The sequence below is a fragment of the Mizuhopecten yessoensis genome, unplaced genomic scaffold, assembly GCF_002113885.1.
Source record: "Mizuhopecten yessoensis strain PY_sf001 unplaced genomic scaffold, ASM211388v2 scaffold11149, whole genome shotgun sequence".
Taxonomy (NCBI): Eukaryota; Metazoa; Mollusca; class Bivalvia; order Pectinida; family Pectinidae; genus Mizuhopecten; species Mizuhopecten yessoensis.
The window spans coordinates 533,634-549,544 of NW_018408904.1; the positions used below are offsets into that span (position 1 = coordinate 533,634).

Below are 15,911 nucleotides of genomic sequence, written 5' to 3' on the forward strand. Positions count from 1 at the left end.
TACATACTGCAATGTAAGGTACCTTTTTTGGAGGTCTGTGTCTGTTGTACTCCTCTGCCCAAACCTTGGCATCCATCTGAAGTTTGACATCCTGGAAATACACATCTCTGTCAACTGTCTGTATGTAGTGTTTGGCCACATAATTTCCACTGTGATTCCAGTCCGGGTTCTTCAAGAAATGAGACAGTTTCTTCCTGAAATAGATCACATGTATATGATATATGTAATAAATCTGGGTGCATGTACACTTTACAAGATACAGATATCACTATGAAAAAGTTTTTATTTGTAATGGAACTGGACTGGGTCGATCATTGGCAATCAGATAGCTCAATTGGTCATCGATCTAGAGTTTGGAGGGTCCCGAGTTTGAAGCCCAGTCAGGCAGTTGCTTTTCTCTTTCTCCTGTTACAAAATTGGAAAGTTTGCCAACCCTTGATTCAAGTATTGGGTGTACGCTCGGCAAGGGGATAGCCAAATCTAGGTTGTAAATAGTGATGTCTTCAGGGGCGAAGACTTAGAAAATAGAGGGAGGAACGTAACGAAAACTGCACTGGGTCGATCGTCGGCGACCAGGTGGCTCAATTGGTAGAGCGTTCATCTAGAGTTTGGTGGGTCCTGAATTTGAATCCCAGTCTGGCCCTACATTTCTCTTTCTCCTGTTAAACAGTTTTCAATCCTCATCTCAAAACAATTACTGCTATACATGTAGTTGGAAGTTTACGATAAAAATAATATCTTTATTTTCAACATACAAATGTATGTCCAATACAAAGAAAAAGGGGTTGCGACAGGACAATTGGGGAGTGGAACTTGACTCCAATGACTTCCGTATTGCAAAACTTTGGTATACACACACAAGACACCAAGGGTATGATGATGAGTACTTCAAATCAAGTGATCCTACAATTCTTGTTTTACTCAGAAAAATGTAACAAACTCAAACATTTCGTTGTTTTTTCCCCCCTATATAAACATACAGCAGACACTCATCAATTCCGTTATATTACAGACAGATTAAGTTGGTTTGATCAGAGATTTGTTTGTGTTTTTATCAATTCTAAACAGACAGTAAAGAGTTAGTCATACATAAACAAGAGCGATTATATCTATATTACTCCTGACCCTTCAATTTCATAAATTAATCCAAATTTACACAATCAAAAACTTAATTAAGATGTTTACAAAACTTTAACTTTATGACAAATACTACAGGATTGAATTTAGAAAAAGAAATTTAATACAATTACATTATCTGTAAAGTAGGGGCCAGATACTATACACATGCATTTATAAGCTACATGACCTATATTTAGAGACTTAAAACATGAAATCAATATGCTTGCAACTTTCAGATTACCATATTTATACAAGGTCTAAACCATCTCACATATGTCATCCTATGTCACATGTTGCACAAGTTATGATTCACACAAATTCCTCATTTTCTGATAAATAGTAAAGCAGGATTTTCTACCAACAGGGCAGTTAAAGTGATTTTACCATAAAGACAAAAACGTAATCATTATACTTCATCTATATGTTAGTCTGTCTTACTGGTTTAAAAACATCATATGACAAAGAAACAAAACATCAAGTCTCCCTAGCATGATTGACTGTCCCTCACATAATTGAATATCCCTCACAAGATCAATTTACCCTTCCGAGTATCTATCTCATGGCCTCTTTTGTAGATCTCTAAAGCCAAATGCCAGAACAACAAATAATCACTGCAAGTAAATGATCAGATCTTTAATGTTGTGTTGTGGTAATTAAATATTTTATCGCCTTTATAGGAGGGAAACATGACTATATGTTTCTCCCTTAATCAATCATGCTTTTGTGGAACATAATCTCAGTAAACCAATAACATGTTAATCTACTACAAGGGCAATAAATGTAAATGTCATGCTCTACAATGATATAACAGCATGTTCTAGCCCCAATGACTCCATGACGATAACTATTTTCAATGACCAATATTTAGACTTGTTCTCTATTAATGGGAAATACGAGGGAAAATATTCATTTAAACATGTTGATTTACATAATTATTTATACATATATTGTGATTCATGAGATCATGGTACATTTACTAGTCCTAATCATATTACTCGTTCATTAGTTTCATGTATCCCCTGTAGTAATCAGATTGTACTGTGATACATCCTGTGTAGTAATCAGATTGTACTGTGATACACTAAGTATAGCCACCGTATTTGATATAATAAGAGTACCAGGCACAGGTAAATAACACATTTTTTCTCAAACCTTGTAAGTTTACTACCTTGTATCCCTACTTCATCAGAGACTTACATACAAGTATGTTATTCCTTTCCTAAGTTCAATTTCCCATTTATAAACTGTCACTGTATCAGCAGAAATCGTTACATGGCAGCTTTGTTGTTCAATATACACATATATATACAGCAGTATTTTGGTGGCAGAAGTTGTCTTAAGAAAACCAACCACATGACATCTGGAAATTTAGTCAAAAAATAGCAAACTCTGGGAGTGTCCCTATTACATCAAATACTTACATAAAAGAGACTGATATGAAACAGTATAGTTTCTATTTCAAACCATGTTATTTAATGTACCCAGTATAAATGTATTGTAATAGAACTGTGACTAGACACTTTTAATCAAATATCACATTTTCTTTTCTGGTATACCTGGACACTTTTAATAAAATACTACACCATCTATCTAAAAGAGATCCCCATATATCTGGGAAGTTCTGCTTTGAATAATTTCTGATGTAGATGTGATGCAGACAACAAACACGTTGTAAGCGACAACCAGAACTGGTGTACATATCTATACATGTAAAGGAAGCAGTTTGATGTTATCTCCACGTCAAACCTACTAACCAAGCAACCCTGCATGTGCCACAGGTATGATAGCTCATGAATAAGTAATGGTGTGTATGATTTGTGAACATGTCATCTTTGATTGCTGTGACGTAAATGTGACAGTCTTATGACCGGAGTCAACTTTATGCCAGATTAAGAACATACAAGTTCAGAAAAACAAACCTTTAAAAGATGTCAACAGTTAAAATATTATTGTATTAATCCAGTAGATTTGTTATCTTCAGATGTGTAGGTAAATATTTATCTCCTGAAATTATCCATCCTCTAATTATATTACCATTTTCTATTATATGTAAGACTAGTTGATTTATTCCAATGAAGGTTAAGGCTAAGTTATAGTGGGTTTCTGCTAAAAAATTAACACAAATGTAGCAGTAAAAAGTAGAACATGGTGTGCCAGTACATGTATCACACAGCATAGTTAAAAACATATATCGGAAAAATAATATCATTATAGGATTAAGTGGTGTTTTTGCTCATTGAGTGATAAAAACAACGATTCACATGCTGAAGCAGTACTTGATAGAAGCGAAATCAGCTGATACCTATTGATAATGTTTTATAATACGATAGTGTATCAAAACACATTGTAAAGTAATGTGAGTATTGCTTTACTGTCTTTTACCAACTGCAATCACAGTGCCCTGAAGGTGACATTGAAAGCCAGTCAATTATATAATGACTGTGTATAATGAACCTTTTGTACGGGTCTCTGATAATCATATATTATACTTTCGAAATATACACAAAATGTATATTGTCTATATACAGTCGCTAATTCAAAACTGATCACAAGGTATTTATTGACAGTGTTTATTCATTATGACAAGCCTACAGTTTTGGGTATACATTACCATAATAATTAAAGGTCACAAGGACAAAGATCACCTTGACCTATATATATGCTCCAGTTGTCTTACAATCAACAAACTGATTCAATACGAGGCCTGTGTAAGCACCCGTGCAGGTCTGGTATCCCTTTAAAAGAATATACTAGCTGTTACCCACTGCATATTGCAAGAGGCCTGCACCACTGTTAGAAACCCCAGCAGAATAGGGGATTTTCTTTTGTGCCCTAAACTAAATGACAAGAAAGTGACCAAAATAAATCTGAGGCAGCCAATGTAACACTTGGGATATTCTTGTTCTCTCCTTTTTCATGGCAACACTCATCATGAAATCCTTGTTAGTATACCTGTTAAGGTGATCGGGTGAAGTGTCACCATACAATGTTCATATTGACATTGCGGTGAAGTGGCCCCCTGAAGTGGCCCCTGAATGGCTCCGTCACCCATGGACACGTCTTCACATGACCTAGCTATTGTATTTAGGACGTAAAACCCCTAAAAGAACAAGACTTAGAGACCTTGTACTGCTCACCTGGATATTGGAGCAATCATGGCAAAATGTTCTCATTAAAAGCAATATTGGAAATAAGTCTGAACAGGTGGGGTATGACACCAGAGCTAATTCTTGTAGCATGACAGCTAAAGTGTCCATGTCTCCATGCCCAGCAAAGCACATACCGGTACATTGTATATAAAAAAAAAAGTGCCACTTTCACAATGTATTGGAAAACAAATTTTTACAAACCTGAAACCATCTCATAGTCATAGGAGAATAGTTGTAAACATTCTCAACCACCAACGTTGTCTCTACCATAATACACATTCTTAACATATCTGTGGGCTCGTTTTAGCCATCATGACTTCCTTTCCAGAGTAATTGCATGCAAAGTCTACAAAACATTATCTATAGATAACAATGTCAGGATTGTTCTATAAATAACACAGGAGTTTCTTAATCATATCATTTAATAACTGTGACTTAATCTTTCAATGATGTTTATTTTTAACTAAAATTAATTTAACGTTTTGTTTAGAGTTTTATGTTGGTTAAGCCATGCTATCAAATGACCCGGTTTATTGATGGTAGAGGCATGCAAACTCGGCCAAACTGTGTGTGTGTACTCCATACATGCAGTAACAATGATTACTGTACTTCAGCCATACGACAGCGAGTCAGATTGGATTGTATTGATCACATGATGGGGAAAACATTATGTTTCTTTCTCAAGCTCAATTTTTCCACAAATCAGCAGGCAGTACTACACCCCAGTGCACAGAGACTAAATCATGGACAACATCGATAAAGCTTGATACTCCACTGTTGTTCTATTTTGGTAAATTAAAAAAAAGATGCACTTGACATAGAAAAACAATACTCTTTGTTCTTTGTTTCCCAGAGATTTGTCATGTTTAAAAGGACAGAAAATGTCTTACTGAAAGGCTTTTTATTTGACAGTACATCTTTGTAACTGTGACAAAAAAGGCCTGTATTATTTCTAGTTTTGTTATCATAACTAAAACAGAAGCAGACTTAACAAAAGGAAGCACATTGTAGCAATAACCAGACCTCAATGTTAACAAAACATCTGCACTTGTCCCCTATCATTATCAACCCACTCTTCAGATGTGTGTAAACATTACCCCATTACCTACATATATACTGCTGATGCTTACCCCTAATATATCACAATTACAGACAGACAACATAGTCTGTAATTTATCTACAGGTGCTGACAATGTCTGCACTCTTACTAACACACTGTTACCACATGCGGTCGTACAGTGTGCAGTTTCTGTCCTAAAACTATTACTGTTGACTGATAGAGCCTGTACTAGGTACACAGCCCTGGCACACACACATAGAGTCCCACATGTCTATGTGCCTCTTGTTGTACACATTCACCTAGATATGTGACCTCAGAGGGATAGTAAACAGCCTGCTTACCTCATGGCTACACACAGACAGTAAACACCTAGACTTTCAGGTCATGTTCAACAGAAAGGAAAAAAGAAATACAAAATCTTCCAAACAATTTTATTTATACAGGTACATTGTAAAAGAGAGTATTTTTTCACATGATGGGCAGATATGTGCTCAGGCTGTATCTGGACAGTTAGCATAAAATGTTATATGGTCTGGTCAACATAAACATTTTTTTTCGCTTTGTAGGCAAAGCCATTCCCCCAGAAACAATAGATTCTGACATTAGACATCACACACAATTATTTTAATGATAAATTCTATCATTTAAATGTCACACTGAAATTCACAGCAATGAAAGATACTGATATTTACCCAGTACACAGGAATCCTAGAGTAATACTAACTTGTATTCATTTATCATAATCTGGGATTCTTTGTGACTAGTCAATGCAAAAATATTTTGAGTTCAGTTGCCAGTCATTCGTTTTGTATATTAATTATTTTTGTATATTAATTATTTTTGTAAGAAAAACATGCTTTAATTCAATAATATTATCTGGGCAGGTGATTTTTGAATGCAGACAAGTACATTCAAGAAGGTTACTTGCCTGGCAGACAAGTACCTAAAATCCCCACCCACCCTCTTACATATTGAACAACCATTTTTTCCTGGAAAGAATATAATCACTAAATGTAGAAATGTTGCTTTAACAACATATAACTAGTATCAAATTATTTGCAAATTATGCAAACTTCCATATAGATTTGGATCTCAACTTATTACAAAACTTCAAATAGAAATTCACACACAGGATCTTGTGAACCGATAAAAAGCCTTAAGAAACATTATGATGTAACTAGCACTGTGACATTCAAAAAGACTTATAAATCACAGCTGTCATACGAGGCAAATTATGTTATACAGACTAAATCTTAATGATTAGCATATTTTTCACTATTAACTCTGACACAGTTTATAAAGCTACAGTCGAGCTAGCCTATAAAAAGCCAGTCTAGCACAGAAGTGCTCAGCTCTTGTTCAATTAATGTTACCTCGCTAAACAGACTTCCTCCCCTGACTGAGCAGGAGATGCTATCAGAGACACACACACAGGGACGCCAGGGCCCTACCACCGTGTCAGACACCCACACAGGGACACCAGGGCCCTACCACCGTGTCAGACACACACCCAGGGATGCCAGGGCCCTACTATCGAGTCAGACACACACACAGGCACGCCAGGCCCCTACTACCGTGTCAGACAAACACACAGGGACGCCAGTGCCCTACTATCGTGTCACACACACACACAGGGACGGCAGGGCCCTACTATCGGGTAAGACACACACACAGGGACACCTGGGCCCTACTATCGTGTAAGACACACACACAGGGATGCCAGGGCCCTACGATCGTGTCAGACACACACTCAGGGGCGCCAGGGCCCTACTATAGTGTCAGACACACACACAAGGATCCCAGGGCCCTACCATCGGGTCAGACACACACAGGGATGCCAGCGCCCTACTATCGTGTCAATCACACACACAGGGACGCCGGGGCCCTACTATCGTGTCAACTAGCCTATAAAAAGCCAGTCTAGCACAGAAGTGCTCAGCTCTTGTTCAATTAATGTTACCTCGTTAAACAGACTTCCTCCCCTGACTGAGCGGGAGATGCTATCAGAGACACACACCCAGGGATGCCAGGGCCCTACTATTGTGTCAGACACACACAGGGACGCCGGGGCCCTACCATCGTGTCGGACACACACACAGGCACGCCAGGCCCCTACTATCGTGTCAATCACACACACAGGGACGCCCGGGCCCTACTACCGTGTCAGATACACACACAGGGACGCCGGGGCCCTACCATCGTGTCAGACACACATACAGGGACGCGAGGGCCCTACCATCGTGTCATACACACACACAGGGCCGCCAGGGCCCTACTATGGTGTCAGACACACACACACGGACACCAGGGCCCTACCACCGTGTCAGACACCCACACAGGGACGCCAGGGACCTACTATCGTGTCAGACACCCACACAGGGACGCCAGGGACCTACTATCGTGTCAGACCCACACACAGGGACGCCAGTGCCCTACTATCGTGGCAGACACACATACAGGGACGCGAGGGCCCTACTATCGTGACAGACACACACAGGGACGCCCGGGCCCTACTATCGTGTCAACTAGCCTATAAAAAGCCAGTCTAGCACAGAAGTGCTCAGCTCTTGTTCAATTAATGTTACCTCGCTAAACAGACTTCCTCCCCTGACTGAGCAGGAGATGCTATCAGAGACACACACCCAGGGATGCCAGGGCCCTACGATCGTGTCAGACACACACACAGGCACGCCAGGCCCCTACTATCGTGTCAACTAGCCTATAAAAAGCCAGTCTAGCACAGAAGTGCTCAGCTCTTGTTCAATTAATGGTACCTCGCTAAACAGACTTCCTCCCCTGACTGAGCAGGAGATGCTATCAGAGACACACCCACAGGGACGCCAGGGCCGTACTATCGTGTCAGACACCCACACAGGGACACCAGGGCCCTGCTATCGTGTCAGACACACCCACAGGGACGCCAGGGCCCTACTCCCGTGTCAGACACACACCCAGGGATGCCAGGGCCCTACTATAGTGTCAGACACACACACAAGGATCCCAGGGCCCTACCATCGTGTCATACACACACACAGGGACACCAGGGCCCTACCATCGTTTCAAACACACACACAGGGACATCAGGGCCCTACCATCGTGTCAAACACACACACAGGGACACCAGGACCCTACTATCGGGTCAGACACAAACACAGGGACGCCAGGGCGCTACTATCGTGTCAGACTCACACACAGGGACGCCAGTGCCCTACTATCGTGGCAGACACACATACAGGGACGCGAGGGCCCTACTATCGTGTCACACACACACACAGGGACGACAGGGCCCTACTATCGTGTCAATATTTAGGTTAATAATCCTTCACATTTTCACAAATAACCATCCCAACAGCTGAGGATTGATCATACATGATCATAAATTCTTTACAACATATTGCAGATATGAAGTCATCTATTGGATAAACAGGCATGCTATGAGGAGAATATATTACTGTATTACCCGTTTGTATTAAAAAAAACAAGGAACAGTCAGTCAGCATTAAAAACATAACATTTTGCCTGTTTATTACCTTGTTTACTAGTAAATAGAAATTTTGATGACTTTGGTTGGTAAGTTGGTAATTAAACCTAAGCCTCATGCACACACTATTTTGTTATACGACATGACTTAGTGATCACTTTTAACGTGGCCTGCATCTGTGCACCATGTACACGTATGTACATTAGGCCATACTTAGATGATAGTGCTCACCTATTGAAAATGATCCGTGTCAAACCGTTACTTAATGACATCACTAATTCTGACAATACTTTATAAACTAAAACGTAGTTAATTACCTCTCAGTACATCATTTGTATCATTAATTCTGACAAGTCAATTACTATATAAACTTAAATAACGTAACATAATTTGCTATCAGAATTCTACTCCTTTTCTTTTGTACTAGGCAAATAAACTTCAAACAAATGCATTCTTGCATTCTGTTCAAATATTAAATCAATTTTTATCATCACTAAAAAACAACTACACAAAACAAAGAAAATATTACATCAGTTTGGTATTGGACAATTCCAGATACATTTTGTATGCTTACAAGAATAAATACACAGATTTTTTATGCTTACAAGAATAAATACACAGATTTTTATTAAGTAAGTATTTATAACTTATAATTCATAATTTGTATCTAATAACTAAATTGGTACCACTTCTTCTATAGTTCTGTCAGTGTTTAAAGATGTACTTCCTCATTTTATTTCAATTTACCTTAAAGGTAGAAATAAATCCCGCTATTTTTCTACTTAAAAGACCTTGAAAATTTATATTCGTGTTGAATGTATGTTATTTCGTCTATATGTATTTTTTTTAATACAAAGACAGTCTATCACTGTTGACAAGGTAGCTCTTAAAGTTAGAGTGACAGTACTGGTATATTGATTGGAGATTCAGTAGTGATGGGCAATTGGTTTAAAATCATAATCGATAATCAGTTTGTAATCGGAAGTAGTAAACCGATTGATGATCTATTGCATAATCAGTTCATAATTTTATGGGACTGAATACCCAAATTAAGTGACAACACTGCTACCTATAGACAGAGTTGTAACTATACTACACTAGGCTTCGTTCTTTTGTAATGAATGAATTTCATTTCAATACATTTTTTACATTGAAAACATTAACACTTTGACTACAAGTTCAATGAAGAACCAATTATATCAATAATAGAATTTGTAATCGATAATCGGAATGGTCAAACCAATTGATTTTCGATTTGATCGATCATCAGCCCATCACTAAGGTGATCGATCATCAGCCCATCACTGAGGTGATCTGTCATCAGCCCATCACTAAGGTGATCGAACATCAGCCCATCCCTAAGGTGATCGATCATCAGCCCTTCACTAAGGTGATCGATCCTCAGCCCATCCCTAAGGTGATCGATCATCAGCCCATCTCTACGGTGATCAATCATCAGCCCATCACTAAGGGGATCGATCATCAGCCCATCACGAAGGTGATCGATCATCAGCCCATCTCTACGGTGATCGATCATCAGCCCATCTCTACGGTGATCGATCATCAGCCCATCACGAAGGTGATCGATCATCAGCCCAGCACTAAGGTGATCGATCATCAGCCCAGCACTAAGGTGATCGATCATCAGACCATCACTAAGGTGATCGATCTTCAACCTATCACTAAGGTGATCGATCTTCAGCCCATCACTAAGGTGTTCTATCATCAGCCCATCACTAAGGAGATCGATCATCAGCCCATCACGAAGGTGATCGATCATCAGCCCATCTCTACGGTGATCGATCATCAGCCCATCTCTACGGTGATCGATCATCAGCCCATCGCTAAGGGGATCGATCATCAGCCCATCACCAAGGTGATCGATCATCAGCCCATCGCTAAGGTGATCGATCATCAGCCCATCTCTACGGTGATCGATCATCAGCCCATCTCTACGGTGATCGATCATCAGCCCATCGCTAAGGTGATCGATCATCAGCCCATCTCTACGGTGATCGATCATCAGCCCATCTCTACGGTGATCAATCATCAGCCCATCACTAAGGTGATCTATCATCAGCCCATCGCTAAGGTGATCGATCATCAGCCCATCACTAAGGTTCAGGGTTCGAATCCTGTCTTGACAACATTCAGAACACTATTGATTTTATTAAGTTAATTTCATCTTTATTATTTGTTTTTGTTTTCAGAAATGACTTCCAAAACTGTAATAAAGCCAGGAAAAAAGGTCTCAGTGAATATTGATCATTTTTGGCAGAGGTACAGGGATCCTTAAGGTAATAGGATTGTGTCGCCATTTCTCAGTAGAATTTCTTCAAATTTTGTAGTTATATTGCTTTGAAGTAAAGAAAATTTTCTGCCACAAAAAAATATAGGTTGTCATAATTTTAAGGAATTTAAATGGAAATTTATGTAAAAAGGAGTGACTTTTGAAAAAAAAATGAAAGACACAATTTTTTGCAAAATAATATCTATAAAAATGATACTTCCATAGATTATTATTGCATTAATGTATATCAATTTAATAAATGCTGAAATTATGTCAAATAGATTATCTATAAACGATTAAAAATTGACATTTTATAATAAAACCATATGCACATTGTAATTGCAGGTAAGAATTATCTTTCTTGAAAAACTTCACAGAAGTGAAATAGGTAGCCGGTTCATGTGGCTCATTGATTAAAAAAAAAATGAATTAATGCCTGCATTGCTTTGAAAAACTTTAATATTGAGAGAAACACTGTTCTGTCAATAATAAACATACAATATTCATCAGTTTAATATTAAACATTAGAATATGCGGAAATTGTGATACTGTCTCCCTACATTGGAAATTCGACTAGGGATGTACTTCCTACTTCCGTTTATCAATACACACCTATGACCTTTAGATAATTTGTGCTGTTGTTGACATTTTTCCTGGATTTCCATCAATACTGAACAAAATGCAAATTATATTCAGAAAAGTTAACAACATTTCCCTGTTAGGAATGGAAACTTATTGATAATTAATTTTAGCGAAATCTGAAAAATGTTATGTAGAAATGTTACTTTAACCGAAATCAAGAAAGAATGGGGTCAGACTTCACTGACCAAGATTAGGATCAGGTCAGGCCATCCACAGTACCAGCAGATTGTTTACACCTGAGAGGTCAGTGACCCTTAACTGTTATTACCAGTATAGGTCAATCACAAGTAGGGACATCAAGTACCTTCCTCAACACACCAGACAATTATGAATCCTTTAGGTAAAGACTACATTACCATGTTTTTCATCAAAAGCACATTGACATATTTTGTAATGCTAACAGCTGACAACACATAAATAGCTATAAAGATTTGGTCAATTACATAATATTGCTTGATATTTTAGAATTATTGTTTTAAATAAATGCTTTAAAAGCATATCATACAGCAGGTTTCCAGACTTTGATGCTTGTTTGAAATAGGGTACAGCAGCCACATTCATTAAGCAAATGTAATTTTTGGGCAGCTTCAACATTTAACTTACCAATAGGGATTAGAGTTATAATACATGTACATAACTATTAAATTAAATGCAATACCAGGTACTTACAGTCGGTAACACTTTCTCATTGCTCCTCTGTTGAATGACTGAAAACAAGACACAACTCATAAATTTATCAAAATTTTAACAAGAAAAAATCACTGTACATCAATATAATAGCCATACTACAATTAAATGCCAATTGTCAATTCCATACTTAATCATTATTTTTTTCTCATATTTGCCCAATAAATGTATCTGAAACCTTAAACACATAGCTTTAAGCTTACCTTGGATTCAATCTTGACCTTAACCTCATCTGTTAACCATGTCTTTTTATGTGGGTTATAGCGATGTCTGATACAAACTTCGGAATCAATATCCTCAATATGAAAGGCTTTCCATGGATCATTTAATAATTTTGCCTTTCTAATAGCCAAAGCCCAATTAAACTTTGCTCGTGCATGTGCAGTGGTCATTTTTAATTTCATAGCAGTTGAGTTTGATTGAGCAGTGTTAAGTGATGCCAGAGCAACAGATTTGCTTAGTCTTCTTTGCCTCAGTGTCATTGGTGGTGGCATAGCAGGTTCTTCACTATCACTTTCCTCTGTATCCTCACGCTCATCTGACGCATCATTGCTGGAGTCGTTGCTTTCTTTAGGATAGAGCTGCATGTCCCAATCATCATCACTGTCATATTTTTCTGTATTTGTGTCCGACATCTTGATATAAAGTTAGCTTTGTTTACTTATTAACTTCAATGAAACTAATTGTTCAAATCTGATTAATTGTCCTCGGTCTTCAGTCACAATGTAGTTATTCACGTGGTTTAATGCACTGATCGTTGTTCCAGTGACGGTCTCCACTTCTCAACAGAATAGTTGATTGTCACAGGGAATACCCCAAAGCAATCTGAATTTATGCATCTTTAAATTGTTGCTGGTTTTCAACCTGCAAATAGAAATGCAAACCTCTACAACATGATCTGGTGTTATGAACAAGATCAAATAAGAAAGAGAAATGCTATTAAACAAGAGAATATCTAGGTTAATGCGATTCTACGTCAAATCACATACATCAACTGAAAAATAAAGACACAGTACAGTCATGCTTCTGGTGTGATGGCAGACAGTATAACATCCAACAAAACTCAGTAGCTTTTTTTTTTTTTTTAGTACTTACCACAGAATTGTGAAGCCTCTAATACTTACGTTCAGTTTCAGCTGAATAACCAAACCGGTTAACTTATGTACTTCTATTCGACAGGTTTCAACAATCTACATCTACAAGTAATTATACTGTCCTCATCTAGCTCATCATGACCTAATCTTAATTTTCAGATTTCTGTCTACCATATCTATACCAAGACAGATCCCACATGTGGTACAGGAAACACAAAGGAGTGACACCCAACTTCAAATCCAGCTGATGATTTCATGAAAATGATGTTCTTGTATCACCCACAAGGTAGCATGTACAGAGCCTTCGAATACGGTGACATTTATTCCAGGGGTGCATACAGAAGGTATAAGAGCGTAACATATTCCAGGGGTGCATACAGAAGGTATAAGAGCGTATCATATTCCAGGGTAGTACTAATATTAATACCTGGCCTCCTCTGCTCTGACGACGCAAAATATATAAAAATATGAGAGCGTAACATATTCCAGGGGTGTTGAGAACGTAACATATTCCAGAGGTGCAGAGCCGTATGACTATGCGAGCGTATAAACCTCTGGAATATGGAGGATGAAGTAAAGGAAGTGATTGCAAACTGTCGAACAGTCTACATTTAAGTAAAGACTAAACATGAAGTTGATAAACATTGTGACACGAATATTGGTTTTTAATTTTGCTCTTGTACATTTATTCAGAAATATCCACATTAGTGGCCTAAAACTTGACACCCAACACCACAGTACCATGGAGTATTGTCGGCTTCTTCCTGCAGTAAACAGGACAGTTGACAGTTCACCTCCAGATGCTACATCGTAGAATTATTGGTGACAGGTTATGAAGTGTAAAGGATACAAAAATATGAATAGCGTTATTCGCATCAGCACCATTGCCATTGGGACCAAATAGTCTTGTTGATATTGGATGGAAGTTGTATTCATTCGAAACCCTGTGGTGGGACAGAGTCCGACAATAAAACATGATGCAAACTTTTTAAAAAACATGTGCCATATTAGGCAAGTAATAAATTAAACTCTTCAAAACGAAAGAACATTGTATTTATGTAAGATTTAGGCAAGCTCTTACCTGATGTTTACAACTGCCAGTCGCTAGTTCGGCTGTCGGCCTGTGACCTCGTGAGACAACGTTGTTTTCTTGCTGCAAAAAGAGCCTTGACTCCGCAAGTATCATGAGGTCACGTAAGTTGTTTACTACAGTGTATTTGGTATGAAAATAGCAGATGCATTCCGACAATTCTATTCCGAATGAGAAATTAAATATAATTTTGATATTTCCAATCCAAAAACATATCAAGAGGTCTTTTATAATTACATTTTTTTAGGATATTATATGAATAAACAAAATCTAAAATTTAACATATCCACAAATACGACGAACATAATAAAATACTATTTAAGAAATAAAGAGCCTATATACATCGGTATTTGAATGTGAGGTAGCGTGGCCGAGTGGTCTAAGGCGCTGGTTTTAGGCACCAGTCTCATTGAGGCGTGGGTTCGAATCCCACCGCTGCCACTGATATTTTTTCCATGTTGCAATCGCTTGCTTTATAAGCAATTTACAGCGTGAAATTGTCTATTTGTTGACATTTTATAGATAGAACTAGCAATGTTGGATTGCCTTCACACAAGCAACTTATTAATCATCAAAACTTGCTAGTCAAGTTTTTACAGATTCCAAATTTGACAAGATTCTCATTTATGCAACTTGCAATTTTCTTGGGAAACAAATTATTTAATTACGTTTTGATTCTCACTATGTTCTTCACCCCAATGGACATGATTTCCCCTAAATATAGACTTTAATTTATTTTTATGATATAAATCACTGAAAAAATAATCTATGGAGATTTGAGATTTAATGACCTCAATGGAGATTTGAGGTTTAATGCTTGAAAACTTAGGTGAATAGATATGCTTGGGAATATCTATATAAAGCAACTTCATATATATTTTTATAATCAGAACTCAGATTGAGCCATAATCCTAGCTTGGCAGTTGATGCAGAAATTATTCATTTTTGTTGAAACAATTTTGGAGAGGGACAAATACTGAGATGAGACGGAGAATCTCAACTAACCCTCACTCATTACAAGCTAAAGTCCTGCAATGGGCAGAGCTTTTGATATCTTATCCCTTAGTTTACCCAGGTAATATTTTTCTTTATAACCTTCAGTTAGGAACATCCCAGTGCCACTAGTTAAATATTTTAGCTATGTACTACACTACACTCCAGGGAAAGGCTCTGCTCACCAAAGTAACGCATGAATGTGTTGATCAATTTGGCATAGGAAGCAGTATTTTAAGGGCTGTATAATTTCTCATGTGTTGATTGAAACAGCAAAAAAAGATGAATTTTAATTGATGTAGACAG

At 37.8% G+C, this 15,911-nt stretch overlaps 1 protein-coding gene and 1 non-coding gene across 5 annotated transcripts in view; one reads left to right on the forward strand and one right to left on the reverse strand.

The window, feature by feature from the left end:
- The window catches only part of LOC110466934 (eukaryotic elongation factor 2 kinase-like), a 29,440-nt gene extending 14,725 nt beyond the window's left edge, over positions 1-14,715 (reverse strand). For all 4 annotated transcript variants that reach the window (XR_002464785.1, XM_021523744.1, XM_021523743.1 and 1 more), the window contains exons 1-4: positions 14,604-14,715; positions 12,632-13,292; positions 12,411-12,448; positions 23-194 (exon numbers count right to left, since the gene is read on the reverse strand). Coding sequence is in view for 3 of the 4 variants with exons in the window: in XM_021523744.1 (XP_021379419.1) it covers positions 23-194; positions 12,411-12,448; positions 12,632-13,063 (642 nt within the window). In the remaining variant the exon portion in view is untranslated. The remainder of the gene's footprint in view (positions 1-22; positions 195-12,410; positions 12,449-12,631; positions 13,293-14,603) is intronic.
- A 257-nt stretch (positions 14,716-14,972) lies between these two features.
- Trnal-uag lies at positions 14,973-15,053 on the forward strand. The gene has a single exon. It is a non-coding gene; the product is annotated as a tRNA-Leu (tRNA).
- The last annotated feature ends 858 nt before the right edge of the window (positions 15,054-15,911 follow it).